Source organism: Paramormyrops kingsleyae, chromosome 12 (genome assembly GCF_048594095.1).
Source record: "Paramormyrops kingsleyae isolate MSU_618 chromosome 12, PKINGS_0.4, whole genome shotgun sequence".
Classification (NCBI taxonomy): domain Eukaryota; kingdom Metazoa; phylum Chordata; class Actinopteri; order Osteoglossiformes; family Mormyridae; genus Paramormyrops; species Paramormyrops kingsleyae.
The window spans coordinates 26,443,325-26,457,480 of NC_132808.1; the positions used below are offsets into that span (position 1 = coordinate 26,443,325).

Below are 14,156 nucleotides of genomic sequence, written 5' to 3' on the forward strand. Positions count from 1 at the left end.
TATGTTTATTTGTAAAACCCAGTTTAAACCCACTTAATTCTCATTAAAATCATCCATGGCATGTGAAAAAAACTTTAAACCTATGAGAAAAATAGTAAAATAATACTAAATACATGGATGTTAAAATTTTAATCATTCAGCTGCTCTTGTTTTATGTCACATTACGCAAGAATGTTTTTATCCTTCACTCTGATATTTTTCAAGGTTTTAGTCTAATAAAATCCAGTTGAAGTGGCATTTAATGGCGCTTGATGTGTGAGTTTTGGTGTTCACCTGCGAAACACATAAAATCCATCGTAACATCAAACTGGAGAACATGAGCAGATGTTGGTGAGCAGTAAATGGTGTTGCTGAGACATGAATGTTCTGCTGTAGTGGGTGTCGCTGGTGTTTCAGGCCCGTAGACGTGCGGCTGTCTGCTCAGGAAAGTGTCTCTTCTCCAAGGTCTCTGACGTCAACCAGCTCCCCGCATCATGATATGCTTTGGTCAGCCCATCTTCTTCTTAGTCAAGCTGATCATACATATGGTAGCATTATCAAATATGTAAAATAGTAATTCAATTCAGTTCAATTTATTTTTATATAGCGCCTTACACAACAGAGTAAATGAAATGTCTGCTTGTCTGTTGGTTTATAGGTAACCTGCTCCCCAAGCATCAAGAACTGTTTTATCAGAATCTGCTTTTTGCTAGTGCTTAACTCCTAGTTGTACTGGAGCCAGAACTGGCAAAGAGATTCCCCAAGCATTCTGCCGTGCAATCAGAATTCCCCAAAGGTTCTATCGTGCTCTTTCCTTGAGTTGTATGGAAACTGCTTGAGTTTAAAGGCTGTTCTGGAACAGAACTCAAAGCCAGTTGAGCGGATTCTTTGGTTGTGTCACCCTGGCTGAATGCACAGAATTCCCTCTGGGGCCCGATTCAGTCCACCTGTGTTTTCTCACTCCAGCTGAAATGTCTCAAGATGGACCCAGATCAGGGGCTGCTGTGCTCTGGTTTGTTACAGCGTGAGTTTTTCGCAAATGATGGCTTTAGTGTTAGGTAATACCATTGCATTGGCTTAATAGAACAAGCAAAAATCACAAGATGGCTCTTAAGAGATCATCCTGCAGGGGGCGGTATAACACAATGTATTACTCTCATTATTGTCCCTCCATCAGATTGTATTTTCACATATTTATCCCCACAGCATATTTGTCAGAAATAATAATAATAAAAAAAAACATTTAATTGAATTTACAGTTTTGTTTTTGGAACTGGTATTGTTCTATCTTTTTTACATCAAAGGTTCAGTCAAGAGTTGACCTAGAAATTCAGAAGAATATTACAGATGACCCCACATTGCCAAAACTGCTTAAAATGATGAAATGGGAGGCTCATTCAGTGCAGAAGGCTGCCATACACACCGTGAGCTGGGCCCAAAGCATCACCTCAGATCCAAAGCTTCTTGAAAGACCTTCTGTGGTTCTCAGCAGAGCTTTAAGGCAGGAGTGTGCGAAGGCCTCGGTTTCCCCAGGTGTGCCTCATGTCACACACTGCCCCCTGGTGGTCATCCCAATGCCCTGTATGTGAGCTTGGAAGCTGGGCATCCCGGCGATTCTGCTCCAGCGCCCCCTGGAGTGCGCTAGGACATGCCTGCATCACTCAGGCACAGGAGAGGCGCTGTCGTCATTTATGAATGATGCCATATTGAAAATTCCTTTTTTTATTTTAAGGTCAACTGACAAAACAAAGACACGTAAATACCTTCATTAGAAAGTCACAACCATGTTTTCTATCAGATATGATGGGAATCTCTCTAGACTGCTGTGTATTTTACAGAAATTCTGCAAAGTCTAAAATCCAATAATCTGAATTTTAGGCCATAAAATGTCTAAAGATTTTAACAAGTCTAAAAAAATTATTCAATTATGAAGTCAGTGTTACTTTTGTAAAATTGCATGAATTTGTCTTGCAAAAAAATTATACTGAACATGCTGTAACAAAACTACTAAACGAAACCAGCATGGAAGCACTAAGACCTGGTGTCTCCTCTCATCAACAAAAGAAACGGCTGAACGTCCATAGTGAATGTGAATAAATTAACTTACGTTGCAAGTCATTCCGGGACTCTGATTTCCCTTCATATCCTTCTTACTTTTCTGCCTGTGTGGAGGTGAAATTGATCTTAAATTGCACTCATAGTGGTCTTAAAAAGTTTTAAATGGTTTAGTTTACCTGGATAATACCATTAGTGAGATGATGTGACATTCCAGCTAAACAAACTGCTGCATTCCGGAGATTTCTGTTTTGTGTCTGGTATGATGGTGCTGTATAATGTAGAGAACGGAGTATGTGACCTGCTGTTCATGTTATGGTTGCCTGAGACTGTCACTGTACTCTCTGGCTCAGACACAGAGCTCCAGAAAAAACCTGTGAGCTACAGGTGGCTGTTTCAGCCTGGGAAGGTGGTGATGAAAAAAGGAGAGAAAGGAAGGGCTGCTTCTCACCGTCCCGCGGTGAAGCTCCGTGTGCAGGCTGACCTAAGGTAGATCTGAAGGGGGGTGTGACCCACGCGGCACAGGAGGGACATGCACAGTTGCATCAGAATAGAACTCATACCGAGTGTCACGTCCTGCTCCGTCCAATCCTCGTGTGTGCCACGCCCCCGTCTTACCTCGTGTTAATACCTGATTGTTCTCACCTGTTTCTTGTTAATGCCAGCTTGTCAGATGTATTTAGTCCACGTCTAAGTTCCGTCGTCAGATCTGTCATTGTCGATACTGCGTGAGTGTACCTGTCCTGTCGATTGTCTTTAATAAAACCCCGGTCTTCAGTTCAACCTGGCTGCTCTCGCCTCTCTCACCTGCTCGTCACTCGCCGATCATGACACCGAGGCGCTGTGATGGTTATTTTGTTGGGTACATAATTACCCTTTGTACAACCTGAGGGGATCATTTTGAACTATAAACTATTTTGAATGTGGTGCGATTGTTTGTGGCAGACTGAGTGGTTTCAGCATCTCAGACACCATGGGTGTAGTCTGAGGGGAGGCAGTGCCCACCCCCTCACCCGAGTTGAAATTGCAAATTGCAATTAATTGGCAAGACTAGTATTGCCCTATGATCTGTGCTGGTACATTTTTGGGTTGCCCCTCATTCAACACACCTGATTCAACTTTGTGTTAATTACCACACAGATCTTGAGCTGAATCATTTGTGGTGAAACAGGGAAAGAACTAAGGTACACAGGGCTGCCAAGGGAAGCAGTGCGCATTCTCCAGAAAATGTACAAGTTGTACTGGAGCAAATGTGACTTCATTAAAAACTACATGAAGTTTCACTGGCTCATCACTATTGAATAAAAGTGACTTTATACGTAATCACTGTAATAAGCAGCACATTTAATGTAAGATTGATAGAGAAGCAATTTTTATTCCTATACGAGTCACGGGACACCAACCCATCACTAATAGCAACTGCCCCCCCCCATACACAGAATTAGCCCATGGGACAGAAGGCCGCCCATTTTGTGTCCCTCGATGAACATTTCATCACAGTATTTATAAGAATCTACATTATATTTGGGGAAATACTTTACCGTGATAGGGGAGAGGGGACTGGCAAGGAGCTGTCTGAGAGGCAGGAAGCAGGAAGAGCCGGAACATCCAGTCTCCGCGGTTAGTCGTAGATACAGCAGGTTTCCGCATAAAACCATAAACATGCATCATGGGGCCGTGGGGCAGTGCTCTAAGAGCGGACACAGAGCGGAGTGGCTTCAGTAGTTTATTATCAGTCCAACACATTCATGGAAAACTAAAATAAAAACGTTCCACCTGCAACATACTAAAAGGGAAACGGCAGCAGTCATGCACCCGGCCAGAGGCACACGAGAGCGCCTCTGCTCAGTGAGTCACCATCAGCTTCCCGTTACAGAAGGGCCTTTTCAACAGGGGAATGTTAACAGTCTCTGCTTTACGCTTCCTGAAGGGATAGATGGAAAATGGCTGCTACTGTAAACATGAAGAGAGGCTAACAGATCACGGCCTGTAAACTTCTCCGATGCCAACAGGCCGGACCGCTAACTTCCGGTTCCGCCCAGAGAGCCTGTAGCTTACATTAGTCTATGTCACAATCCTGGACATCACCCATGCCAGATCATCAAGGTCTGTGTGTTTGACGAGTAGGTCGCAGCGTGAGCTCAGCCAATCAGGGAAGAGGGTCCGTGTGCCTGCTGTTGGGATCAGATGGACACACCCTTCTCGGTAAGGACACCAGGCTTTTTTCAGAACATCTACTGCATGTACTCAAGGTGGTCAGATGTGTCTTACAACCCAGAACGAGAGAGCTGGTCAGTCCAGGCGCAGAACATTTTTTGGCAATTTGTCAGGACAAAATTTAAAATTCAAATAGGAAGGAAGGTCTTCTTACCCTACTTGCACATTTAGGTTTATTGTTTTTTTTTTTTTTTTTTTAAACCAAATTAAAACTAAGATGGCTGAATCTTTTCTGCTATAAAACACGTGAGCATCTTCACCTCAGACACCAACAGCGACAGCTGTGATATCCTCGGACAGACTTCCAGAAACATCGCATCCCCAGACGCTTCCGTTAGATACAAGGGCAGTAATATGGGTGCAAAGTCATTTTCAGTATTTCAAAGTTCAGTAAGAAAAGAGCTGAAAACCAAAAGTGCTTTAGGGAGGTGGGGGCGAAGGAGGGGGTCAGATCCGAGCCAGTAGGTCTGGCGTCAGACTCCCGGAATCACAGGGAGGAAACAGCACCGTCTTACAGCCTGACAAACGGAATTATTCGCAGTCCAGGAGTCCATGAGAGCCATGATACCTAAATTCACTCCTTTACAATCCATTTCTTCTGTGTCACAGGCAATGAAAGGCTTTACTTTTACAGTGCGGTTACGTCTTGTGTCAAATTCCCACTTTGGACCAAAGTCCCTGAGCAGCACTGGCCACCCAGCTGGGACAAACCCAAACGCTGAACCTGATCCTCAGCTCCGTCTTCTTTTCATCCTTGTATAAAAGTTGCATGTCAGTAGGATGCGGTTTTAAAAAAATGTAACCGAAATCATTTTGCACTTCTGAACCAAATCATGTACCAGAATTTCAGGCACCTCTTGTTAAATTCCACTAACATCTGTTGAACAGACCAGTAAAATGTGTTTTTTTTTTTTTCTTTTAAGAAAAAAAAAAACCTCACACTGCAAATTTCCCTGAACTTAGGTCAGGTGACCCGGGATGGCATTCAGCATACCCAGAAACCCCCTCTGCTTTGAAGCCGCTGTACTGCGTACAGCCAGGGCCCAGCGACGAGACCAGCAGCAGGAGAAAGGCACCATCATAATAACGACAAGTCGACCAGCTGAGATTCTGCATGTTTCTATATACTCATGGTGAGTGAGCGAACACCACGCCCCCCACGCTGTGCCTGGGCAGTACCTGGAAACTACGAAGTTAAAAACCAAAATATAAACCTAAAGCACGAGCCTCCAAAGCTTCAGTGCCGAGCACCTCACAGGCTACACCCACTCAAAGACCAGAATGGCAGCACCTTCACAGCAAGCCAGGAAGTCGGCAGAAGCAGAGGCCACGGTGTCCAGCCTCCTGCTGGCTAAGGGGCTATCAGTGGGCGTGGCCTCCAGCTGGCTAAGGGGCTATCAGTGGGCGTGGCCTCCAGCTAGCTAAGGGGCTATCAGTGGGCGTGGCCTCCAGCTAGCTAAGGGGCTATCAGTGGGCGTGGCCTCCAGCTAGCTAAGGGGCTATCAGTGGGTATGGCCTCCTGCTAGCTAAGGGGGCTCCACCCAAGGAAGCCAGCAGACGCAAAACCCACTTGTGCATACTGAGTGCCTGAAGGCTATTGGTTTCAAGTCCAAGCATCAGACAGAAAGCAGAGAGGCAGATTCCAGGCCACACGCACTGCGGGCTGCACCTCCAACAGGGTTTACATGAAGCGTGCAGACTCCCCACCTCCGCCCCGAGTGTTTACGTTCTTCTTCAGATGATGGGCTGTGCTGCTGCATGCCAGTGCAGGGCCTCTCCTGACAGACCTGTGCTGCGTCTTGGAATACAGCTTAATGCTTACAAAGGCTCAGCTCAAGGCCCGGAAACCAAGGAGGCTGGTGGGTTTTTTTTTTTTTTGTTTTCTCATTTGTCTTGCACATCAAAGAAATGGCTGACAGGCTGAGAGACATTCCAAAGCCAAAAAAAGGATTTTTCATATATGCGGACTTTGTTAAGGTGAAGATGGGTGTGATACTACTCCCGGACTGCGGGGGGCGCCAGTCTCAGCGACGCTGTGAGGTGAAGCGGCTCTCGCTGCCCTGGGAAGCGCCTCTTCCCGAACTGAGGCCCGGTTTGGGGGTAAGGCCACCCCTGCCAGGGGCACCCCTTCCGTCACGATCCCGCATCATTCCGCCGGCCATGATGCCACGAGGCCCCCCCGGGCCCCGCTCGTTGCGGCGGCTGTCGGCCCCACCCCCGCCGCGGGTCTCCCTCTCGCGTGCCGCCCTCGTCTTCTTCTCCTCCACGTTCAGGCGGACCTCCCCACGGAACATGACGGGCTGTGAACGGGGCAGGTGATCAGGCCAACCTCAGCTGAAGGGTCTCTGGCTGCCGACAATTAACCAGGACGGCCTCAGCCCGTACCTTCGCAGCCAGGATCCGCTGCACAGGATCAGAATCATCGAAGACCACGAAGCCGAAGTTTGGCAGCTTGCCCCCAACGCCCTTAGTGTTGATCCTCAGCTCCACAACGTTCCCAAAGGCTGTGGACGGGACACAGCCTGTTACAAGGGCCCGACCGCACATGAAGGTGCCGCAGGGGTGGGGCTTACTCATGAAGAAATCCTTCAGCTCGCTCTCATCTATGTCATGCGGTAGGTTGCCAACGAAGAGCTGGTGGCTGTCAGGGTAACGCGGGGCCCGGCGGGAGTCCATTTCAGAGGGTTCCGACTCGGCCCGTCCTGCAAGATCCACCCACAACACTGTCGGCACACGGAGCCCTCGACTGCCATGGCTGCGTCACATGACGCACACCTGCAACCCAAAATGCACTGGGAGCCACGGTTACCTTTGTTCATGAAGCTGAAACTGGGCTTCCCCGCCTGTGAATCTGATGATGTCACACCATCTAACAATGATGAGAGCGGAGGGGTGGTGATTACCTGTTACACGAGATCAAATTACCACCCAGGCGACAGTCAAAGGGATTAAAAATGGAGGTGATGTGACCCCAGTGATGTGACCCCAGTGACTAACTCGCCCAGGACATAAAGCTGCAGTGACTCTCACGGCCATGCGGGGAGCGAGCTCATCCCCTACCGGGCCGGGGTCCTCGGGGAATGAAGCCCTGTCTCTCACGAGGGCGCTGGTCACGGACCCGGGTGGCCTGGCTCTGCAGCTCCGGCTTGGTGTCCGGCCGAGACTGAAAGGGACGGGCGATGATGACCGTAAGCCACGCGCCGTTAGGCTCGCAGTGTCTCTGCTGGCGTCTGGACTCCTTACCTGGGACGATGGGGCCTTGACGACATGCGGGGGAATTCCGGAGGAAGGGACCGTGCCGCTGGGAGGGAGGTTTTTACTGGTCACTGAGGCCCAGGAGAAGGTCTGCAGAGAAAACCACCAATGTGAAGACTAGCATGAGCTTCACATCACTAGCATATGAGAGTTTAATGGGGACACAAACGCAACAGCAGCATCTCAGCCCACAACAGACACACACCTTGGGGGGCTCCTGTACGTGAGGCGGGGACTCCACAGGCACCGGAGACGGGGCCTTCTCCTCCAGATCTTCCAGAACCTTCTCTTCTGCCTCGGGCTTGGGCTCCTCCAGCTTCTGCTCCGGCTGGGGTTCTGGCACGGCCTCAGGTGGCACCTCCTCCAGGGACTCTTCCACACCATTGCTGCAGCAAACCGGGGGGGGGCAGAAAAGTTTGAAAAGCGACCAGGGGCAGCTCCACCATCTGCCCGCACAGCACCGTGCTCCCAAAGTTACTGGGACTGCAGGACCGGCTGTCAGGAAAGAAGAGAGCTGGGACGTACAGATTCAGTTTCCTAATCCTCCACTCAGGAATTCCATATTTCTTATTAACCATCTTCTGTTGAAAGAATATGTAAATGAGCAGTAAGTATCAACACACCATCTGTACAGCTGCCCTAACATCCCAGGCTGCTGCGAGATTCGCTCCTGCACCCTCCCTGTCGCATTTCAGCATCCTTCTCATGTTAACCTCACATGCAGATTTGCAGAGAGCCTGTTGCATTTCAGAATTCTGCCTGAGTTAACCTCACACAGATACATCCTACGCTTAGAAGTCTTCCTGCCCCCAAGTGCCATCTTCCCTGCAGAGAGGAGACTCACGCTACTGGGTGCTGCTCGTAGTAGGTGCTGCTTCTAGAACTTTCCGGGAGAGGCTCGGGGGATGGCTGCTGCTCTTCCGGCTCGTCCTCGACCTCCTCCTCGGATTCTGCGACGGTCACACAGTCACCACCGCGTACAAGAATATCGGACCACAGTGCATTACTGAACTGCCCCCACAGCACACCAGGGCTATCGAGTGTCACTAGGTTATGAGGTTTGGTACACAGACTATTACTGCTCCAAATCTACCATTTCCTCAGACATTACCTACTTCATGAATTCACATTAAATATTGGGGGGTACATACCCTCCCCCACTGCCCCCCCCCCCCATATGCCAGGTCCATAAGATTTACCATCAAGCTCTGCCTCCGAGTCGCCGAAAACTTCATCTTCGTAGCGGAAAATGTCGTTGTGCACGTAGAACTTGTTCGCCACGGAGCCCTGCAGAGCCAAAAGGAACAGAATGCTGAACTAGGAGAGAGAGTGGAACCCCGCGGTCACCAGGAGAGAGTGGAACCCCGCGGTCACCAGGAGAGAGTGGAACCCCGCGGTCACCAGGAGAGAGTGGAACCCCGCGGTCACCAGGAGAGAGTGGAACCCCGCGGTCACCAGGAGAGAGTGGAACCCCGCCACACACCTCAGGGGCAAGCAGGAAGGTCTGCATGAACTTCCTCATGGGTTGCCCGCCATTGGACAGCTCGCCCATCACCTGGACGACCACGCCGTCGCTCAGGGTGGCATGGGCATCCACGTGCCGGATCTTGGTGTGGCACTCGCTGAACTGCAGGGACATCACCTTCTTGTGGATCTCCTGCTCAGGAGAGACAGATGTGATGAAGTAACTGGCCTCACCCCAAGAATGAACGTGATCAACTATGAGGGAAGGGGGGCCGACAAACTTCTGGAGGCGTTTTCAAAATCGGGAAAGTTAATCGGTATGAGTTATAAATTTCTGCTGCTGGGCCCCCTAAAGCCAGACGTTTAAGTTCCTGCTCAAACTCAGCAGACCTCTGAGGCCTCACAGACTCACCACCCTCTTTCACTATCAGCAACGCAACTAAGAAACCAACCAAATAGGCACAGGAAGAGAAAGAGGCAGAGCGACACCTACAGCTTGCCCATAAACAGCCTCTGCCGGCTTTCCGCTGGAGTCCAAACCGCCGTGAACATAGGAGGAGTGTCTGCCGTAGAATCTGCAAGACAGAGACCTGTGTAAGACCCTCACACATCTCACAGAGGTTCCCCGAATATGCAAACCACACATCAGGCATGTTCAGCTGGGAGGGCAGTGGAGACTGCTACTCCCAGAGGCAGTAGTAGAGAGCTAGGGACCTGTGCAGGAAGTCCGGGGCCTTGTTCAGCAGTGTGTAATACTGCCTGACGAACTCCCGGCCGACCAGCAGGGGACTTGGCTTCTCCATCACCATTTCTTTGGTACACAATTCAGATTACTGCAGAACAACCAGGAAAAAACAGGAATCAAGAAACGGGAAATGACACTCACCCTCAGTGATATTAACTCAGTCCATAATGAAGCCACACCCAGCACCCTCTGGATTTCCTGAGGAAAGACTGGCTCCAATCTTGCAGACTTCTTTATTGGCTAAATTCAGTTTTACTGAATTCACAGTGTTTTGACCCAAGATAAAGACTATGTATCATACTGACAAAGCAACTGCTCTCTATATTAGGGGAATAACAGTATGTGGTACTTCATTAATCCCCTTGGGGAAATTCTCCTGTCACCTACCCCATTTCGCTTGGGGGTGACAGCGCTGGAATACCGGGGCTCGCATGCCTGTAACTACTCTGCTAAGGCCGGGGCTCCGGGCGGCGACCTTCCCATCACACAGAGGCTTAGCCCACTGAGCCACACACCTTTTCGAAAAACTAGCTTTTAAACAAAATATTGGGACTAAAGCTAACACCCTACAAACGGTTTGCAAATGTAATACTGCAGTGTCCTTATCTGGGAGCTCATTTATTTTTAACATGTAGAGATTAGAATTTATCGTATGACTCAAACTCAACACACCAATAACAGGAAAAATACTTAACGATCTTACATGGCCTTATCATTAAAACATGTAGGACGAGAATCATGCTTAGTTTATAACCGGCGTGAAGGGGGAAGCCAGACATACTGCGCCGCATTTTTCTTCCCGGCTGCGCACCGATACGCCTGACATGCCCGGTAATTGAGCATAAAAGCAGTATCCTCCTGAAGCCCGTATGCACGCACACGTCTCTTCATTTCCCAGTAAAACTAACCTTAAGCCCATAAGCCGGAATGCCGGACGCTGGGCCAGATCCGCTACCATTACAAGGAAGCTGTTATTGCAACTGCGCCATCAGCAGGCCAAAGCACACCGGGCTCCTGTAAATCACCCCCAGGGCCCAATCACGGTAAATTAAAGCGTGCCGTCCGGAGGAGGGTCCCCGCGGGGTGCAGCCCCGACCCCTCCAGCCCGTTCGCCCGTTGACCGCGGTTTGCACAGCGGCTCTCCCGGTGGCCGGGCAGCCGCTTCCGGGAGCTGCACGGCGCAGCTGTGGCGTCGTTTTAATTCCTCCGGCAGTAATAAGAGCCCCCAGCAGCAGTTCAGCCCGGTGCAGCGGTAAGACCCACCAACGGTCCGGCGCTTTAAAGGGCGCCTTCTTTTACCTGCCCTCTGAACGCACCGGGTTCGCCCGTGATGGCCAGCCGGGGGGCGTCCATGTGGCGACCCAGCGTGCCCATGGAACCAGCCCTGCCTGCACCTCCCGCCCGCAAAACAAACCCGACATTTACATTAAAATAAGAAAACTATATAAAAGATACGCGTGCACGCGTTAAAGCTCGCTCGCTACACAGCGGTTGCGCTCATAAAGCGCAGTAATATTCTGCATTGAAATTAAAAACGGTGGGAGTGCATGCATTACAGCCCGCGCACCGTGCAGGAGAGGCGAGGGAGACGGGCCACATGCACTGCCAGGCGGGGTGCACCGTGCGGCGGGGACGGAGCCGGGCGAGCCGTAACCTACCTCCAGGTACCCAGCAGAGAGAGGGCTCTATCAGTAAGGCTCAGGGTGCAGCCCGTCCGCCGCGCCTCCAGTAAAAACACGTGCGCTTGTTAATGTATACCTCTGACTGCTTATAGTTTTTACTGTTATTATTTTTATTGAGATGTAATGATTAGACCCAAGTTGATCTCCACCGTGCCAAAGCCTTCGATTTCAGCCAATACGGTGCTTTGTGCTCCAGCCCCGGAGCTTCGGTCCAGGGAACCCCGTCGCACCGAACTGTCCAATAAAACTCTGCCGCTGCCACACATGATTGTGACGTAATTAGGAGCGTTTCTGAATGTTCCGGAAAATGAGGTGAAACGGCATTTTAACACTTCGCACAACGGTCTACCTGGTTATGAGCTGCTCCCTGTCCGCATATATTTTTATAATATTTCAGGATGTTGGTGAACGTTTGGTCATTTTAGTGATTAATGCCAATAACTATAACCTATTTTAAACGTGAATATATATTTTTAGATAATAAACGGTATATATCATCCGTCCATCCATCCCCCTAATCGGTTCGGATTAACGCTGCAGTACCTAAATTTAGGTAGTAGTAGTTTGTTTACATAGCGCTCTTCTCAGACAAAGCGCTGAACAACAATCCAATATAAAATGGAACAAAACGAACAAAACACAGACATTACCAATAAAAATAAAAAACAAACAGGAACTACTCAACACTGATTAAAAGAAGAGAGTTTAAGAAGAGAGTTTTTCAGTTGTTAAAAGAATCAACAACTGACCATAAGGCAGGCTGTTCCACAGTCTTGGTGCCACGGACGGAAAGGCACACTTCCCATGGGTTTTTAGCGGAGTACGTGGGACAACTAAAAGGCCGTGTTTCCCAGACCTAGGAGCCCGACAAGCTGTATAACGATTGAGTAAGCAGGTAAGGTGTTCAGGAGTTTGTCCATGTAATGCTCTGTAAGTACTGAAATTTCTGAATGAATTCTATAAAACACTGGGAGCCAATGCAGTGTGTGCAGAATGGGAATGATATGATCACTCCGGCTAGTGCGAGCCTCTGCATACTGGACTGACAAGACGTGAGAGAGGGGACTTAGTCATAAGGAAATAAAAGAATATACAAGCATTTCTAATTCTGACTTTGAAACAGCAGTTTTTAGTTTACAAATGTTTCTAAAATGAAAGAAACACGAACGGCTTACTGATCGTACATGTGAATCTAGCAACAGGGACTGGTCAAAAATAACCCCAAGGTTACGGAGACTCGACTTAATAGCAGGAGAGACAGAAGATAATTTTAAACTAATCTCAGAATGGAAATCAGGAGGAGCAACAATTAACACCTCAGTCTTTCCTGAATTCAACTGCAAGTAATTACTACTGAGCCAATCGTTAACCTGAGACAGACAATCAACCAAAGTGACCAAAGTATTAATTTGATTGGGTTTAAATGAAAAATTAAACTGTGTATCATCTGCATAGAGATGATACAAAATACCCTTAAAGAAATTAAGAATCTGTGATAAGGGAAGAATATATATAACGAAAAAAGTACAGGGCCAAGAACTGAGCCTGAGAGAGTGGAACTGAGAAATTCCTATTCGACAAACAAGAGGAGAACCAGTCCAAAGTAGAACCAGAGACGCCTAAAAGCTTTAATCTATTAATTAAGATCCGATGGTCCACTGTATCAAAAGCTGCGGTACGGTCAAACAGTACAAGCACAGAGCCCTGGCCTGCATCAGCAGCGATTAAAAGGTCATCATAACCTTTAAGAAGGGCTGGTTCTGTAGAATGTCGCCTCCAAAAACCAGATTGAAAGGAATCAAAGAACCGCTGCTCCTCTCAGAAGGCACAAAGTTGCTGTTCAACCACCTTTTCCATCCATCCATCCATCACCGTAACTGCTTAATCCCAAATGGGGTCACGGGGGGGGTGGAGGAACCAATCCTGCGCTGTCACCAACACACCGCAGGGCGCACACACAGCTACACTCACACAACTACAAGGCCAATTTAGACTCGCCAATAAACCTGCTCTGCACGCTTTTGGACCGTGGGAGGAAGCTGGAGCCCCCGGCGGAAACCCATGCGAACATGGGGAGAGCAAGCTGCCCACCTTTTCCAAAACTTCCAAATTTAGTAGCTTTTCATATTTTGGGTGAGCAAAGTTAATATGGCCAACGTCCATAAAGGCCGTATATGGTGCTGCTCTGTTTATCAGTCATTTAGAAAGTAAACTTGTTAGCTTAGTTTGGATATGTTTATGAATGGAGACTTCCCTGCTGCCTCATACAGTACCTCTGTACTCAAGGGCAAAATACCTGGTAGCACATGGGCACGTGATGGTGCACCCCAAGTTAATGGAGGTTTTCAAAAATGTCTCTTAGCAACAAAAAGTGGTGTTTAATAGTGTCCCACTAGAGGGCGACATTGTTGTAAAATTCTTGTACAGGCCCCTGAGGTAAACAAAAAGAAACCTGTATAATGCCGATAATCAATACTACCATCGTGAACTAGGCTGATACAAACTTTTCTTGACGGTATTTCTTTATGTAGCATGTTGGCAACTATAACAGGGTATAGCGTAGCCATAACCTTACCATTAGTGTTCGAATGTGCACCGAATTACTATCATGCTAGAAGGAAACAACAAGAAAACGGTTCAAGAGCAACATTATGTAACTGCATAAACGCGAAATCACAAGATGTAAGTAAAAATTCACGGCAACCATCAGCGCAAAGCTGAATAGATTTGAGTTTCTGTAAGGAGCTTTCATGGCGGGT

At 48.5% G+C, this 14,156-nt stretch overlaps 1 protein-coding gene and 1 long non-coding RNA gene across 4 annotated transcripts; both read right to left on the reverse strand.

The window, feature by feature from the left end:
* Positions 1 to 1,122: 1,122 nt before the first annotated feature.
* LOC111852139 (uncharacterized) lies at positions 1,123 to 2,605 on the reverse strand. Its single transcript, XR_002840166.2, has 3 exons — positions 2,486 to 2,605; positions 2,087 to 2,141; positions 1,123 to 1,716 (listed from the first exon to the last, which is right to left on the reverse strand). It is a non-coding gene; the product is annotated as an uncharacterized lncRNA (long non-coding RNA).
* A 1,141-nt stretch (positions 2,606 to 3,746) lies between these two features.
* LOC111852125 (ras GTPase-activating protein-binding protein 2-like) lies at positions 3,747 to 12,603 on the reverse strand. 3 transcript variants are annotated; one of them, XM_023827683.2, is made up of 13 exons: positions 12,582 to 12,603; positions 9,685 to 9,803; positions 9,464 to 9,545; positions 8,990 to 9,163; positions 8,706 to 8,793; positions 8,351 to 8,456; positions 7,712 to 7,892; positions 7,495 to 7,596; positions 7,312 to 7,414; positions 7,061 to 7,120; positions 6,825 to 6,953; positions 6,637 to 6,755; positions 3,747 to 6,551 (listed from the first exon to the last, which is right to left on the reverse strand). In XM_023827683.2, exons 2-13 carry the CDS (start codon positions 9,777 to 9,779, stop codon positions 6,276 to 6,278), a joined length of 1,515 nt encoding a protein of 504 aa, XP_023683451.1. In that variant the 5' UTR covers positions 9,780 to 9,803; positions 12,582 to 12,603; the 3' UTR covers positions 3,747 to 6,275. The 3 variants fall into 3 exon arrangements, with proteins under 3 accessions (XP_023683451.1, XP_023683449.1, XP_023683450.1); XM_023827681.2 differs by lacking the exon at positions 12,582 to 12,603 and adding an exon at positions 11,374 to 11,605; XM_023827682.2 differs by lacking the exon at positions 12,582 to 12,603 and adding an exon at positions 10,624 to 10,888.
* Between the last annotated feature and the right edge of the window lie 1,553 nt (positions 12,604 to 14,156).

What these genes read in the sequence shown, in the direction of transcription:
- LOC111852125 (XM_023827683.2), bottom strand. Translation starts at nt 9,779, where the DNA reads ATGGTGATGGAGAAGCCAAGTCCCCTGCTGGTCGGCCGGGAGTTCGTC. An exon ending in GCCCCGGACTTCCTGCACAG is followed by an intron (nt 9,546 to 9,684) that starts GTCCCTAGCTCT and finishes TCTGTCTTGCAG; the next exon opens with ATTCTACGGCAGACACTCCT. An exon ending in ACGTACAGGAGCCCCCCAAG is followed by an intron (nt 7,597 to 7,711) that starts GTGTGTGTCTGT and finishes TTTTCTCTGCAG; the next exon opens with ACCTTCTCCTGGGCCTCAGT.